Source organism: Camelus dromedarius, chromosome 5 (genome assembly GCF_036321535.1).
Source record: "Camelus dromedarius isolate mCamDro1 chromosome 5, mCamDro1.pat, whole genome shotgun sequence".
NCBI lineage: Eukaryota > Metazoa > Chordata > Mammalia > Artiodactyla > Camelidae > Camelus > Camelus dromedarius.
In genome coordinates, this window is record NC_087440.1 from 64,476,366 (window position 1) to 64,493,456 (window position 17,091).

The following is a 17,091-nucleotide window of genomic DNA, read 5'->3' on the forward strand; positions in this document are numbered from 1 at the left end:
ATGGGGATGGGAGGGACGTTTTGCTTACCTTCTCTATCCGATGAACGTACAGCCTATTTCCACCTACCACTCTGAATGAAGCTGAGAAGTTTTCTGGTGGTAGAGTATACTAATAGTTTTTAATACATAGGAAACTTGAGATAAATCCTAACCAAAGAGTCATGAGTGATGACAGGAATCTTTTAGAGAAGTTGAAGGCCACCTGATCTTTCCCACCCATCTTTCCTCCCCACACAGGACACAGGGCCTAAAGGAAGGGAAGGATAAGAACAGGGCAGCACAAAGGTCATGAAGCCAGCAACTTGTAGGACAGACACTTTATTGTGGCTTGCTTATAGTAAAACATCCAACCCTTCAACATGTACATTAGTTTTCTTGTTTTTCGCTGGAGACCACAGCCTGATGCTCAAAGGCCTTTAGCCTCATCTTATGTCAGTCTAGTCAATGGCTGCCTATTTTTATAGTTCAACTAGTCAGAGGAAAGAGTTAGGAAAATCCGGGCTTAGCATCCCAAATTAAGGGCTGTGAGATTTGTAACCCATTCATATAAAGTGCTTATATTCAGTGCAAAAAGGGCAGACTCAGATGCCAGGGAATGGAGTTTCCTGGGAGACAGATGCATTCTCGGGTTCAGAGAAGGAAAAGCTACTAGTCAAACTTCCCCAGAAAGGGGTCAAGTATTTTCTTTGCAGTCTCTCCCCTCTCTAACAGGACCAAAACTTTGAATCAGACAGATGCTCAGATAGCTGTTTATTTTACTAAAAACTCGGTTCAGAGGGAAATCCACAGGGTTTCTAAGCACCAGAGATACTGACTTTGGCTCCCAGCTCCAGTTTCTCTCGGCAGCAGATGTGAGATCTACAGGCTGAGCTCCGGCTGGTGGGAGGCTCACAGCTGCGGGGCCTTCCTTACGCTCCTCATTTGCAAATCTGAGTCACGGAGTACGGCAGACCTTTCCTAAAATGCTGTCCAATCTCGGTGGGAAGACAGGCCAGTACATATTAAATAAAGGAACACTCCACCGAGCTTCGCACCAACCGGACGTCGCCTATCTCACCATCCCCTCGTTTCCACTTGTCCGCAGGCCCAGCTTCAAAGTGAACCCTTGACTCCCTCTACTAAGACAAAGAAGCACACTGCCTGCTCCATGGCTCTGGGTCCTGCAGATCCATCCTGCCGTCCTGAAGAGACTGAAGGGGAGGAGGAGCGAAGAGGAAGTGATTCCTAACCAATTTAAGGGGCGCAAATAGGGCTGTAACTCAAATAGGCAAAGTCTAGTCATGCAGTCCCAAGATCTTGGCTACTGTTTTTCTCTCCCATTCTCAAAGAGAAAGCTACATTCTCTAACTTTGCAGCAGGAATATTCAAAACAGCCAGTTCTGTGCTTGCAAACCAGCCTCCTGCAATCCTGTTTGGAGAAGTTCACCTTTCTCTCCCTGTGGTAAATGTGATGGTGCCCCTCCTGCCAGTGTGCGGGGCTCCACACCCCATCACGTGCTCAGGCGGCATGGCTTTCAGACACCAGCACCTGAGGACCCTTCTGTTCAGACCACCCTCCAAAGACTCACGGTGACTCTTGTGCTTATGAGAGGAGAGACGCTTCAAAGAGTTTTGTTCCACAGGAAACACCTGCCCCAAAGCCACCTCTGAAGTTTGGGAAGGGGAAGAAGGGAAAAGAGCCAATACTTTTGATGCTGCTCTGTAATTCTCCGTAAAACTCTTCCAGTCACAAGGAGCTACGGGGACGTCTCTACACGGAGGGGACTGTGTACAAACAGGATGAACCCGGGGTTAAGAACCAAAAACGCAGGGAAGGTTTTCAGATGGGCAGAAGTCTAAAGTAAAGTGCCTCTTTTCAGTGGGGGAGAGTTTCATTTGTTCAGAAACGGCTGGGCGTAAACACAAGTGCACGGGAGCGTGCACACACACACACTCACTCTGAGGTAGAAAGAACGGGCCATCTCCAAACACACAGGTCCCACAAGTTTACAGAAACATGGCACTTGCGTGAAAGGTCCTGTCCTTGCTCAAGATGGCAAGTCGGCCCTTTCCAACCTGGGGTGGAGCCAGGAAGTCCCGTCCCACAGGAGGAAAGAGCTGGAAGCATCCCCATCACTCCCATCCCACGGTTCTCAGGCCCCGCGGCCCAGGATCACTTCCTGGAGCTTGAGCTGTGGGCACCCCGGTTATGGCTTGTCAGAAGCCACTGGGAGCAGATGTCTTGCACGACTGCATCCCCACTGCTCTTGGCCGCCTGCTGCACCTGCTGGACGAGGACCGCGGCCCGTGAGTGTTCCTGCTTCACGGCAATCAGGTAGGCAGAACGCAGTTTGCAACATGTCAGGTAGGCCTGAACCTGGGAATTGGGGAGGAGAGCAGGAAGGAAACCATCACTGATGAATCACCAACGGGCACAGGAGTCGTGTCAGAGAGCTTGGGCAGACGAGATACCGCTCCTCGCCTACCAACCAACAACTGGGGTCTTGCCTTTTATTATGTTACAGCAACTCTAAATATTCTGGATGCTAAACTATTACATTGTGTTACTTTATAATGCAAAAAGTTTTACAAATAAGCTAAGGATTTCAAAAAAGGCAGGCAGAGTCTGGCCTCTCTCCACTCTCTCCAAGACCCTCACCACTCTCCCAGGCTGTTCAGTTTCCTCTTGGCCTCACTGCCCACAAACCGTGGTTTTATAGTTATTTGGGTGATTATTTCATTGACTAGACTTTATGCTCCATGAGGGCAGGAATAGTGCCTGCTTTTCTACACCTTGTATTCCTTGTGCCGAGCACAGGGCCTGGCACGTAGGTGCTCAGTAAATACACATGCCATGGATGAATGAATGAATGAATGAGCCATCACAACTGCCCCCTCAACAAAGGCCAATGGAGCCCTTTCCTTTTATTTTTCTGTTTTCAACCTGCTGAATTAAACATCTTTCAACAGGAAATTTGGGGAAGAAAATGCATACACACAATTTGAAAAGGTCTAACCCCAGGTTGATTCGACTTGCTGTTTGGATCAGAGGCAGCTCAGTTTTCTACATTCTGGACACCCTCCATCTCACGAATGCCCAGCTTGGTGGAGACGAGATGCCTGCCCACTCTGAGAACCTCATTCAGTGAGCCAACCTGAAGATGCAAGGGAGGGTCCGCTAGGGCTCGGAGAGCGCACCTCCGCAGAGAGTGGAGCATCAAGAGCAGGCTAGCATGTGTGTGTCGCGGGGATGGAGAAACGGGAAGGTAAAGGCTCATGTAGTCAGTATTCTCATGCTTCCTCCCTGTTCTCTCCCCTCTAAGCCCTGATCTGGGTCCCAGCTCCACAGCTGGACAACAAAGAGTCTGAGATACAGGTTGAACGGAACTGTCATGGGGCGTGAGGGATGAAGGTGAAAAGGCAAGTCACTGCTGTTCAGGATCACATGTGGAGACAATTCCACTCACCTTGTTGTCATCGTTGTGTATCGCCTGGATCAGGCCCTCCAGCTCCTGCGCAGAACAGAGACACAGCAGTTGTGAGAGGGAGGGGTCCCCAGAGTGGGAGCCGGGGCCCACTCCAGTCTCAGCCAGAGCCATTCTGTCCCTGGGTGGGCATGCCTGCCAGACCCTTCTTTACAAACTCAACTCCTGCTCTAAGAGCAAGAGAGGAAACCTAAGGATAACATGAAGCCTGGGAATCTAAGGAGAAAATTGCAAATGAGAGGCCTGTCCTTGCCTTCGTGAATGGATGTGGTTCTGTTCACCCCCCCAGAAAACCCAGGGGGGACAATTTTGTAGCAACATGCTTCAAAGGCCACCTGCAGGCCCACATGGACCTCTTCTACAATCACAGGGAGAAACTCAACTCCGTTGGTCCATAGACACCTCCAGGTGCCAACATTAGACAGCAGGAGGTTGAGGCACAGCTTCTGGATACAGAGGTTATCACCAGGAATTTTCTTTCCAGGGAAGAGCTGATTAGAATGAGGCCATTATTACAGAGGGGTCGGAAAGACGAGGCATCTTGTAGTGTTTCAGGCACATTATGGGGAATAGAAAAATAAAGAGGGAGATGTGAAGACACTGAAATAGATGTAGGCGCCAAGAGGTCTGGGAGTGAGCGCACCTGGGGTGGAATTCTCTTGAACGCTTCCAAGCAGTTGAGGAGGATGGCGTCCCCGTCGCTTTTGGCCGCCATGCCTGACTCACTGACACACTTGAGCAGCTGTCGGATCTCACTGTACTTCTCCCTCTCCACCAACTGCCGGGCGGCTCTGCAGTAGGTCAGGGCAGCATCCAGCTGGAAGTCCTAGAACAGAACGTGGGACGATGGGAGTAGGGAGGCAGGGCCATCAGCAGTGGGAAGGACTGACTGAGGTCACAATAGGAAACATACATAAGAAAAGGAAAAACAAGCTACATGTTCCTCCTTTGGAGTTAGGCAGACATTTAGGAAGTAACCAGAAGAATCGTAACTTTGCTATCTGAACTGGTACATCTCACTTGCTGCCCTGTCACTTTCTGAAAACATTCCAATCAAATTCCCCAGACCAGTTCATCGTCTCTCTAATGAGTCACCTTTCTCTTGGAAAACAGATGTTGGGGGCTGGTATTTGCGGCCCTGGACACTTGGTGCTCTGGTAAGAGGTGCCTTAGTGCTCAGAAACAGACCAATTCACCAAAAGACTGATTTGCCGGAAACTACCAGATAAACACTTCAATCCTGGTCTAGGACAATCACTGCCTTGGGGTCTGGGAGGAGCTGTTGCTCTGTCTGCCGAATGATGGGCCTCAGGGTGTCTGCGTGTCACTGTGTGGTGTGGGGCTGTCTGGAGAGACTCTGCTTCTCGTGGTTTCAGTGCCCTGCTCAGTGTCACAGCTGTGCTGTGTCCTCTTATCACAAGCAACAGAAAATGTACTCCTTGAGCCGGCTCAGGGGGGATGGAGGACGGAAGGGCAGCCCCTCCTGCCGAACAGGCAATGCACCCCCAGCACCCTGCCACCTCCTCCAGCCACGCTCCCAGCAAGGATGAGCAGAGATCCTGCAGGGGAAGAGCTGTGGGGAACCATCCTGGAGGTTTCAGATATTTATTTGATAGCTTTTGATGAATTTGTTATTGGTGCTTGGCTTTGGCAAAGGGGCCTACAGTCTTGAACTTGACCCAGTTCTGTAATAGCCAGCTCATTGAGTTCCTCCTTGATGTATGTATAAATCTGCTTTTCTTGGGATAAAAGTTTTCTGAAGCATAATCTCTCACAGAATTGTGGTCACGTGTGGATTGCCCTCCGTATAATCTCAAGTAATCTCGAGTAATCCAAGTCATACCTGCAGAACACGGAATGCAATACCAAAACCATCTTCTACATTCTTCCCTCCCAGCATGACCTGAAAAAGAGAGGGAAACACATTTAAAGAAGCAGTCATTACTGGAGCAGCCCCTCAATTAGGAGTGAGGCCCTCATTTACTCATTTATTCAACAAATATTTGCTGAGGCTCTACTGAGTGCAGGCACGAGGGATACAAGAGCAATCAAAACGGACTCCATCTCCAGCCTTCCGTGGCTCGCGTCCCACTGGGGAGGCAGCCAGCAAACAAACCAATGAAACAGTAACAGGACGATAACAATTGTGACAGGCATTTCAAGAGGGAGGAGCAGTTGGCTGGAGGTCTGAAATGCCCGTGCATACCTTGCAGGCAACATCCATTTTCATGTGGTTATTTCCAAAAAGGGTTGGGAGAGGCAAGGAGGTGATCTGAGAGGTCCCAGCACTTTCACAGCGATGTAAGAACCTGGTCACTTCCATCTGCAGCTGAAGCGTATTCATGTGCCTACGGTGACAGGAGACACATGGTCTAGCCTCATGAGGGGCTTCAGAGCTGGGTGACAGAGAAATCTTACAAAGATGGCAACAGAAAAGGCAAAAGGAAGGATGTGGAGGGGAAGGAGACACCCCCAAATACCCTCAGAGCAGTTATAACAAGACAAAAACAGGTGGTCTAGTACCCTGCATGGACTCCCAGGAGTTACGGCACTCTGTGGAACCAGAAAAGACCCAGTCCCTGAATCCATAAGTATTTACGGAGACCTGTGTGCTGCTAACAACAGCAGTAGAGAGAGATGTGAACCCTGCCCTCCGGAGTTCAGAGCCCAGAGGAGAGGTGAATAACGAACATTTAAAGTATCTGGTGATCGGGACTATGAAGGAATAGATGGTACAGTGGAGCATTTACTTCAAATGCTGTGTTCTCAGCAGAGGAACTGGCAGGCATAAAGGCCGAGGGGAGGGAAGGACTTGGGGTGCTGAGGAGCCCTGGGAGGCCCGTGTGACTGATGCTCCAGAAGGAAGAAGAGAGCAGTGTGAGGCAAGATGGAGATGCAGGCAGGGGCCAGACCATGCACGGCCTCTTTTGCCAATTGTAACGGTTTGGGGTTTAGTCTGATTGTCACATGTGATCCCAATCCCTGCCCCTCCCCCACTCTCTTCTCCTACAAGCCCCTCTGCAGGCTTGTACCAGACACCATCACCCAGGAATGACTCCTGGTAGGGGTGTGTGTGTGTGTGTGTGAGGCTGTTTTCTTGAGGGCTCAGGGATGGGCAGGGGCAGCTTCATCACCAGCAGACACTTGGGTCCAGCCCTCCTGCCCCACCTAAGTGTTCCCTGCATCCTGAGCTACCTTGACACATCGGCTGCAGTCATCTTCTTTCGGAAGAAGGTGGTTTTCTTCCTTCCAGTGCGGCGGGAGGTTTCTTGGAGGTAGACCTTCAGGTGGTCCTTGGCCTTAAGCAGCCATGAGAGCTTCTCTCCCAGCTCCGTGTACGTCTTGGCGTTGTGACTGAAGAACCGAATACAGGTCATGGCGGCCCGGACTTGGTCCTGGAAGAGGAAAGTGAACGTCTGGGTCAAAGGAGATCAGGGGTACTGGAGGGTGTAGGTGTGAGAATTCTGACCTGATCCTGCCCGTGAAGCCTGGCTGCCAGCACCCCTTCCCATCAGCGGCTGTGCTGCTGCTCTGAACCCCTCACCCTGAGGCCCAAGAGATCCTCAAGTGAACTGACTGGCTCGGGCCCTTGGGTAGGACATTATTCCACCACAGAAGAGATCTTTAAAAAGGTGACTTGTAATTCTCCATTCAACTTGGCTTCGCTCTTACTTTGGCATTGACTAATTCAGCTTCTCTGTGACTTAGTACTGGCCACTCTCAGACAGACTGGGAGAAACATGTTCCCTCTCCCTTCACGCATCTTCCCTAAAAACACTCACTTCTCCGTCATTCCTTATGAATTCTGCATTCACGCCCATGTTTATCTTGAAACTACAGTATCTCTTTTTAACCTTACATTCCTTGAATTCTGAAAAATGTCATTATTGACAAGATTAAAGTTGCCCTTTTAGGATGTTATTTAAGAATGCAAGAGAGTAACATGGATCTGCTCCAGTATTAGTCAAAGAGTAAGGCTGGGGGCCAAATGAAAGTCCGTTCCCTGGTCCTGCGCAGTCTCCCCGCATGGCGGGGCAGCAGCGACAGAGGCAGAAGGCAGGATGGGGCAGCTGTTACCTTCATGAACTGCTGCAGCTCATAGAGAATGTGGTAGTAGTTCTTCTTCTGTAGATGTTGGCAGGCAGCAATCAAGTACTTTCCCCAGCTTTCTAAGGTTGGATCAATGGATTCTAGCAAGTTTTCTAAAACGTGGAGCTTCCCACTTTTATAGCTTGGCTGGAAAATGCCTTCTATGAAGACTTCTGGGGGACTCTCCTGGAGCAGGGCAGAAAAAAAAGTCACAAGTCTTAAGCCTGGTTCTGGCATGGTCAGGGACCCATTCTGTGTTTCCCTCCTCTCACATCCCTTCAGCATCCTTCTGTGGCAGTGCTGCTTAACCTTCTGTGTGTCACAGATTAGACCCCTTTGAGAATCCCACTCTGGTGCCTGCTCCACTTCTCTCCCTCCCTGACAGAAGGGAAGCTCCTGGACAGAGTTATTTACGTGACCTGTCTCCAATCTCTCCTATGATTGTCTTTGTAAAAAAATATTTCTATTTTTTTGTTTTGTGGTAATTAGGTTTGTTTGTTTATTTATTTATTTATTATTTTTTAAATGGAGGTACTGGGGATTGAACCCAGGACCTTGTGCATGGTAGGCACATGCTCTACCACTGAGCTATACTGTCCCTCCTTGTGACTGTCTCTTGAACCTACTCTCATCTAGCTTTTGCACCTACCACTCCAGTGAAATGACCTCTACGTTGTTAAATCTAAAATTCTTAGTCCTTGTTTTCCACCTGCTCTATCAATAGCTTTTGATACAGCTGATGGTCTCCTCCTTGAAAAAAATTTTTTATTTGGCTCCCAGGACATCACCCCGACTAGGCTTGCTTTCTTCTCTGGCTACTCCTTCTCAGTCTCCTTTGCTGATTCCTCCTACTCTCCCCAGGGCTTAGGAGGAAACTGCTCTCTTTTCTTTACTCACACTTTTGATTTCGTAAGTCTCATAGCCATAAATCTATCTATTCGTTGATTATGTCTAAATCCCTATTTCCAGTCTGTTCATTCCTTCTGAATTGTATACCTAACTTATATTCAGCTGCTGATGCAGAAAGTCCTCTTAGGGATCTCGCAAAAAATCTAAAACTGCTGATGACTGTTTCTTCCAAATCTGCTCCTTCTGCAGTCTTCTCTTTCTTGGATGGCAATTTTGTTCTTCTATTTGTTCAGGGCAAAAACTATAGCCGTCATTCCCTCACAGCCCGACAGAAAAGTCATTAGCAAATTTTACTGACTCCACCTCAGAATACATACAGAATCTGTATGTAGCTGACTACCTCTCACCACCTCCATGTACCACCCTGGCCCAAGTCATTACACCACTTGCCTGGATGACTGCAATGGCCTCCTCCCTGGTCCACCACCCTCCACACCTGCCTCTTTTTTGTCTAACACCAACCAATCAACCTGAGTGATTCCATTAAAATGTTAAGTCAGATCATGTTACTTCTCTGCTCAGAATCATCGCATGGTTTTGCTTCTCACTCAGCACAAAGCCCAAGTCCTTATAATGTCTACAAGGCCCTTTATGATCTGGTCCCTGCTAGCTTTCTGACCTTACCTGCTACCACCCTTTCCCCAGCTCACTCTGTTCAAGCCAACTTGGCCTCTGTCCTTGCTACTCACCCAGCCTGGACTGTGCTTCCTCCACAATCCGCACGGTTCACTCCCCACCTACTCTATGTCTTTACTCAGATGTCATCTCTCCTGAGCATCCTGTCAAATTCCACAGTCCGCCCCTTCCCTCTCCCCCTGCTTTATTCTTCTTATTACTCATCACCTACACTACATATTTTACTTATCTTGTTTATTGCCTCTCTCCCTGCTATAACATGCTTTATAAAAGCAGATATTTTTGCCTGTTTTTTGTCCCCACTGTTTTGTATCTCTAGTGCCCAGAACAGTCCTTGACTATTTTAACAACTATTTCTTGATGACAAATAAATGATAAACATCATGGACTAACTCCTTAGGAAAGTGCACACACATACTAATTCCCTCACTTCTGAAGTTCATCTGTGGTTCAGGAACCAAGTCTTAAACCCCCATTCCAAAGTCATAGAAAAGAAAATCATCTGGCCACGAGTACGAGTAAGTGACGGGGAGTGAAGGATGGCTACAAACTCATGGTACTGTAACCATGCCGGCCTTGCAGCCCTGGGCACAAGCTCTGCAGAAGTGGAGAGGATCTGGGCTTTGAGAACGTCCACAGTGGGTGAGGGCTTCTTTCCCAATTCTGGCTTTTCCTAAAAACCCAGACCTAGGAGGGTGGGGAAGAGCTCAGTGGTAGACAACATGCTTAGCATGTGTGAGGTCCTGGATTCAATTCCCAGCACCTCCATAGAAAAAAAAAAAAAAAAAAGAAAAACTACAAAACCCCCCAGATCTAAAAGTTGTAGGACATACTTTAAGAAGCAGGGGCACAACATTGTAAAATGGCTATTACTCAATAAAAAAAATGTTAAAAAAAAAGAAGCAGGGGGATTAGCTGCATTGAAAAGGCAGAATTTCTCAGAAAAGCAACACCTTAAAAACTTCCACTTCATCAATTCATCTAGCCCCTCATTCATTCATTCACAACTGGCACTAGGCCAGGTGCCTGAAGACACCAGGTAAGGTAAATACAGGCCTTCGCAGTCCAGATGGGAAGACACAATTATAAACAAATAGTTGCAATCCACTGGCACAAATGCAATAACAGAGCTACGTTCTAAGTACAGTGGTGGTATATAGGAAGAGGTGAATGCTCAACAGAGAGGGTCTGGAAGGATAAACAGGAGTTTTTCCAAGAAAACAAGGAGGGGCAGGGCATTCTAAGTAGTGAGAACAGCAATGCAGACTCATGGAGGTAAGAAAGTACATGGTACAATCAGGAAATTTAAGTAATTTGGTAAATCTAGAAATACAGAGCACAGACAGGATTCGTGGTGAAAATAAACTGGAGAAATAAGGGGGCCCGGTCCTGCTGGGTCCTGCATTCGTGGTAAGGAATTTGGACTTCATCTTGTGGCCACGGGGATCCACTGAAGGCCTTTTAGAGAGAGGAAGAACATGGACTGTAACATCAATAACACGTGCGAGGTTTCAGAAAGCTCGCTCTGGGGCACTGTGGTAGGTAAGGGGCGAAAGAGCAGGGACTAGGGCAAGAAGCACCACACCTTCCACGCTCCAGGCATTCAGGCGTAGTTTTCACAACGTTTTCTTCTCTGCTGTTCCCCGCCTGCTTGAGCAGTAAGATATTTCAGTTCAAGGGTAGTTGCGATTACAGGAGATAAAAAGAAGGCTTCTTTCCTAGCTCTGACTGATGGAAAGCAGAGGCAATGCCGTCGTCAGCTTATACCCAGATAAGGAAGTAAGCAGCTTAACTCTCCCAGCTGGTCATCAGTTAGAAAAAACAGAACTGGGTGAGGTAAAGCAGCTTTACCCTAAAACTCATTTGGAAACTGAGGAAGAGGAAAGAGGTTAGCAATTAAACACCAAATAATAAAACTTTTACAGTATTCTTGAGACCTGGCTAACAGTTAAGACTCAGTAGCTAAGGCAGTAGTAAAAACATTTCCCTTTCACTGTCCTGTAGGGGTATAGTTACCAGGACTCTGTGTACTGCTAACACAACTTGGAGAAATCCTAGAAGATACGTCTATCTGGAAACTATCATTGGCACCCATTTTGGATGAGGACAGCAGACTGAAATTAAAGTATCCTTTGAGCTCCTTTAGTTTTACATGAGATTTGGTACGAATCGGTCAATTCCTCAGAAAGTTTTCATGGGACATTCAGATAAAAAAGGGAAGACCAGGGGGGTGGGGGACATAGCTCAGTGGTAGAGCGCATGCTTGGTGTGTACAAGGTCCTGAGTTCAATCCCAAGTGCCTCCACTAAGGGGAAAAATTTAAATAAATTAATTAATTAAAAAAAAAAAAGAAAAAAAGAAGACCAGGAAAAAAAAAAGGGCAGGCAGAAGGGTCATGGTGAAACAGAGTCCTGACTGCTTAAGAATGGCTCCAAAGAAACACTGCACTTCAGTGGGGCCTTTGTCTCCTGTGGGAGTGGGCAGAGGATGTCGGAGGGGAAAAGGGAGAGCACACCCTCCTTCAATGAGATACTGGGGACCCAAATATGGGATCAGTGCCATGGGTGCTTCCTGGCCCTTGTGGATGAGCAGCTGGGTCAGCAGTGGGATGTGGTCCCAGGGCAGGAGGAGGTGGGTGGAAACAGAGAGGTTGAGTCATTTGCCTAAGGTCACACCACGTGTACCAAGCATCTCATTCTAGAAACCACATGCTCAGCAATTATGGGCTCTGCTATACGTTTTGGGAGAAGGGCTGAAATCTGTCACTGCCAGTCAGGAGGGCAATCTGGGATCCAGGTTAAGACTTTTGCCCACTCATCGAATCATGATTTGTGCAGACAGAATGTTCCATTTTGACCTGACTCTGCCGGGGATGATCTCTTAGGGCGAACTGGGTGGGCCAAGCCGGGCGGGCCGAGCGGGCAGTGTGTCCCACCTTGTGGCGGAGGTGCAGCAGGGCTTCCCGCAGGCAGCTGTGCCTCACGTAGAAGCTGGCGATGGCCAGGTTGGTGCTGTAGTTATGCAGGTAGAAGAGGCATTCTTGGTAGTAGGTGTTGTTCATGAGCTTCCCTTCAGGAATCACCTCCAGGGAGAGGCTCTGGGTCCGAAGGGTGGCTTCTAGCTCTTTCAAGGTGGCAAAGTAATCATCGTCTTGCTGCCCAGAGAGGAGAGAGTGAGCGGGAACAATGGAACGCAGGGAGTTCTCAGCAGCCTCTGAAAATATTGCTTTCAGAGAATACTTAACAATGTGGAAAAATGCTCACTATACAGCTTTAAGGGTAGAAAACAGGCAAGATATAAAATTCTATATATTATAAACCATTTAACATCAATTTAATTCAAAAACAAAACAGAAAATTCACCAAAACCTAAATCTGCTTAAAGCTGGGTATGGGATTATATGTGGTTTTCATTGCTTTAAAACAGTTTTTTTTTTCTTTAAATTTGACTCTTTATTACTTACTTAACCACATATAACAGAAAGAACAAAATCCAAACCAGACAGCCCTGAGCCAGGACTGCCATTATCAGCTGAACAGAAGCTGATCCTTTCCCCAGCCTGTTACTGCTCTTGGGCTCCCCTGCTGAGCTGACCCTCTGCCCTCTGTGCTCTTACCACGGAGACGAGTGGCCTCGCTGTGGACTCCAGGTACTCGACCACATCCTGTACTAGTCTTGAGCCATGACTCAGCTGATTGAGGTCAAAAGGCGGCTTTAGACAGCGATTGAACTTCTCCCGTGCTGCAGTGAGGTTCCCAGCTTTGAGGCAGGCCATGCCCCAAGCGTGCCACGCCCCAGTGGTATCAAGGCCAGTCTTTGTGGAGACCTGGGGGGAAAAACTGCTCATTTTAGGGAGAGGTACCTATATCTAAGCTTGAGGGTCTGAGGGACCCATTCCATCCCCTTGCTGCCAGTCATCTCCCTCCCCGACCACTCCACCTGCCATTACTCTGTAGTCATGCCCCAGATACTCCCCATGGCCAAGGACAACTGAGGTGGCAATACCTCTCTGCAAGGCTAGGCAAAGGTAACTTATTACAGTGGGGTAGATGCCAGCTTTGTCTTTGCCTTACCTCAACGCCCAGTTGGTAGTACTCAGCTTCCAACAGCTGGTTCCTTAGCCTGGTTACTGCAGCCGGTTGCAAGATCTGATCCAGAGATGGCACGTGGCGATAGGCAGCAGCCACTAAAATATTTAGCACATCTACCTTGCTGATGTAGCTACAGGGAGGAAAAGTGCAAGGCAATGAGGCTCCGCAGGGTCTCACAAAGAACAGTTGCTGTCTAAAGGTTTTCTGTTTCATTTCCAATGTGAAATGTGATGATGTGAATTGAGAGGTACATGGGAGAAAAGGCTCTGGAGTCAGACTCTCTGGATCTCAAATCCATCACTTAGCAGCTCTATGACCCTGGGCGAGTTAATTAACCTTTCTCGGTCTCAATTTACTCATCTGTAAAATGGATATAATAATGGGTAGTTTTAAGGATAAAATGAAATAACCCAAGTTAGGGCTTAGGGTGGCATCTGGAGCTTTGCAGGCACTCCTCTGTCAGATATCAACACATGGAGTAGGGACGCTTGGGACGCTCAGGTTTTCTATTTGAGGCAAGGCCTTTACATTGAATGTTGGAAGCTCACAAGTTATTCACTGCCTTTTGTTTCTTTCGAACCCTGCTTGCTTAGGAGAGCAAGGCTGTATCAATGGCCTCACTCCTGGCCAGTACAAAGGTCACATTACCACCATTCCCTGGAGGTGCTGCGGGGCAGGGGCCTCCTGGCTCTTCACTGGGATTCTAGTGTCCTGGACTTGACATCCTCTTCCAGGGTTAAGGATGGACTCTTGTTACTAGGACGCCACCTTGATCTTACTCCTGACACCTGATGATGGCAAAAACCTTATAATGACAGAGCCCAGAGAGCTGGATCATTCTGTTTAGTGCTGCCTGAAACAGACCTATGCTCAAGGTTCTTGAATCTTGTATCATAATTCTAGCAAAAATCCCTGTGGATCCTGACTTGTCCGCCGATTTCCTTGGAAAGGGATTCAGTATCTCAGTGATTCTCAATCTAGCAGGGATGGGGCAGGGGAGACTACAGTGTGTGAAAATGAAAGCAAATTTGCTATCATGATGTGTCGTACATTTGTAATAGGTGGTGAACTTTGTTTTTAAACATTTATTTATTTATTTAAATGACTATCAGAAGGAAGCATAGGTTAAAAACAGTAGAAAAATACTCTGGAAACCAGGAGTTTTAAACACATGAGATGACTCCACCACCATCAGCAACCGGGCACAAGGGCAGTGATTCCCTAGAGCAGGTATATGGAATCCAGGGTGGAGGAGAAAGAATGTAATTTGAAATCACTGCTGTAAACTGTCAGAGAAGCCACTGGCACTGGGGTGTGTGAGAATCCTACTGAAGTTAGGACTTCCTTAATTTCTGCTCCTTTAGCCTAAAGTGAATATTTCCTCCATCTGTATTAGATTTTGAAGGAAGTATAGGACTTGATGTTAAACTTGCTCCCCCCTCCCCCATCTGAGAATCTTTTTCTCTTAATATGATTTTCTCTCATTTACATTCCTGGTATTTGAGAAATATTTAGATAGATTTTTATTTTTGCCTCAAATTCTACCTTTTTCTATACAGAATTCTATTCTCTCTCTTCTCCATTTTTGGTAAATTAGTAGAGTTTTGGTTCTTTCCATGGTTACTTAAAAATTTTTACTTATGTACCTATTTATTCATTTATCAACTTGAAAAATGATGTAGAATCAGTTGCCTCTTGACACAAAAGAGTGACATTAATTTCTTTGTATTTCCTTCTTCTACTTTCTGCCCCACTTCCTTCTGCCCTTCTCAACCTTCTGTTTTTTTTTTTTCTCTCCTTTTTCAGTTTTATTAGGTAGAATTATTACAGTCTGGCTGCACATACACATTATATGGCATTTAAATATATATATATATACACAAACACAGTATATTGCACGCTTTTTAGTTTACATATATGTACTACTTATTGTTTCTAAGAACAGATTAGAGCTTTAGCTCTCTAAACTTACATAGTTACCAAAGCAATAAAGCCAACTACAAAGTAAGTATGAACAGAATGTGGGAATCCAATCATAAAGGACAGTCAAATGTGCTTACACATATTTAAGAAATCAATCATCTGAGTTATAAATAATAAGTAGTTCATTCAACCTTCTGTTTTTTTAAATGTTTATTGAGTACATGTTATGTTCTAGATGCTGTGTAGTACTTTATATACACATATAAAGTATTTAATATATATATAAAAGTATTATTTTTTAATGGAGGTACTGGGGATTGAACCCAGAACCTCAGTGTGCTAAGCATGCACTCTACCACTGACCTATATCCACATCCACCCCTGGTTTTTGTTAATAAGAATAATTTAACTATCATCTTTGGAGTACACAGGCTCAGTTCTTAGCCCTTTCAATGAATACTCTGATTTTATCCTCATAACAGCCTACAAGATAAGTAGTATTATCCTCCCCATTTTCTAAAGGAGGAAACTCAGGCCCAGAGTGGTTAACAGACTTGTGCAAGGTGACAGAGCTAGGAAGTGGCAAGGCTGAGGTTCATGGCACTCTCTGCTCTCTGGCAAGTTTGTAGGCAAGTACTCTGAGCAGGTGTCTGAAGCACTGCTACTTCAAAGAAAACCAGGCTCTCTGCTCCCAATCTGGCTAAGATGGAGAGCCAGGAACACACAACATGAGCCACACGTCTGTCTGGGTGGGTAAGCCAGGAACTGGGAGTTCTCACCGTCAGGTTAATGAACGGAGGCAGAGCAGGTTGTGCAGGCCCCTGGGGCCTAATCCTCCTTTTTCCACAGATACTTCTACTTTATGACTCAGATTTCTCCCTGGGACACAGGGACAGACTAGTCCCCAGTGTGGTCTGTACATCTGTTATCCATAACTCCCTGAGGCCACAGTCTGAATCTGCTCAAGCCTAGGGCAGAGTTTTGGTCAAGGCTAAGCATTGGACATTCGGGGAGGACACGTTTTCTTTAAAAGCCAGAAAGTTCCACTGAGACTAAAGGTGCTCTCCTAAATTGATTTTAATTACAAATTAACAGAAGTCTTTCTTTCTGGCTAGGTATAGTTAGAGAACCTGCCTTGACGATCCATGCAGGGAAAGAGAAGGACACAGGCTGTCAAAGTAGGGTGAGGAAGACCGCTGTGATCTGGTAGCAGCATTTCATCAACATCAAATGGAGATGGAAGCTAGTTTAGCATGTCTTGTCATAGAGGTTGGGGAGGTGAAAACTCACAATGTGGTCAGAAAAAGAAGCTGGATAGAAATGACCATCTCCACTTACCTGTCACAAAGAGCCAGGTCCTGGCTCCGGCCGGCCTTGACGAACATCATCTTGGCGCTGAAGAGCAGCTGCTTCATGATGTCTGTGAGCAGCCCAGCATCCACCTCTGGGTTTGTGAGCCCCTGGGACAGCCTGCAGCAGTGCTCGATCAGCTGGTGGCCACAGGCAGTGCTGTCCTGGTGCAGGCTGAGGATGGCGATGCACAAGGAAGCGCTGGGGGCCTGGCCGAGGTGGAAGAGGAGAGAAACACGCCATGAGTTCCGGGACCAAAGTGGTCTCCAAATGCAGCTGGGTGGCGGGAATGCTTCTTCCTATTTCTCCAAGATTAAAAAACCCTGGAGGAAGGAGCTAGAAATTGTATAGCAAACCAGAAGTGGAACTAAACACATTTTGGATGTTCTAAGTAGCACTGCCAAAACTCTGGCTGCTAGGTTTTGTCACCTTAATAGGAAGAAGACAGCTGTGTTCATGTGTTACTTACTTTTTGGGAATGTCTGTAGTGCCCCTCTTTTTCTAGTCTATGGTCCCACCAGCATAGGTGCTCCTTAATTCTGGCTTGGATGACAGTCACCTTGCTTGTCTGGCTACCTGGAGGTCTCTGCTTCAAGCCACTGGACACAGTGCTGCTAAATTGATATTCC

General features: G+C 47.0%; 1 protein-coding gene and 1 non-coding gene across 5 annotated transcripts in view; both read right to left on the bottom strand.

The window, feature by feature from the left end:
• Window positions 1-302: 302 nt before the first annotated feature.
• ZFYVE26 (zinc finger FYVE-type containing 26) overlaps window positions 303-17,091 on the bottom strand; it is a 57,719-nt gene continuing 40,930 nt past the window's right edge. For 2 of the 4 annotated variants that reach the window (XM_031453912.2, XM_031453911.2), the window contains exons 32-42: window positions 16,451-16,671; window positions 13,172-13,319; window positions 12,715-12,924; window positions 12,034-12,252; window positions 7,542-7,739; window positions 6,660-6,859; window positions 5,671-5,812; window positions 5,308-5,367; window positions 4,108-4,290; window positions 3,447-3,491; window positions 303-2,356 (exon numbers count right to left, since the gene is read on the bottom strand). In XM_031453912.2, coding sequence (XP_031309772.2) covers window positions 2,153-2,356; window positions 3,447-3,491; window positions 4,108-4,290; window positions 5,308-5,367; window positions 5,671-5,812; window positions 6,660-6,859; window positions 7,542-7,739; window positions 12,034-12,252; window positions 12,715-12,924; window positions 13,172-13,319; window positions 16,451-16,671 — 1,830 coding nt within the window. In that variant the 3' untranslated portion in view covers window positions 303-2,152. The other 2 variants (XM_031453915.2, XM_064486058.1) reach the window with 2 other exon arrangements.
• Window positions 8,080-8,156, bottom strand: TRNAG-ACC (transfer RNA glycine (anticodon ACC)). The gene has a single exon. It is a non-coding gene; the product is annotated as a tRNA-Gly (tRNA).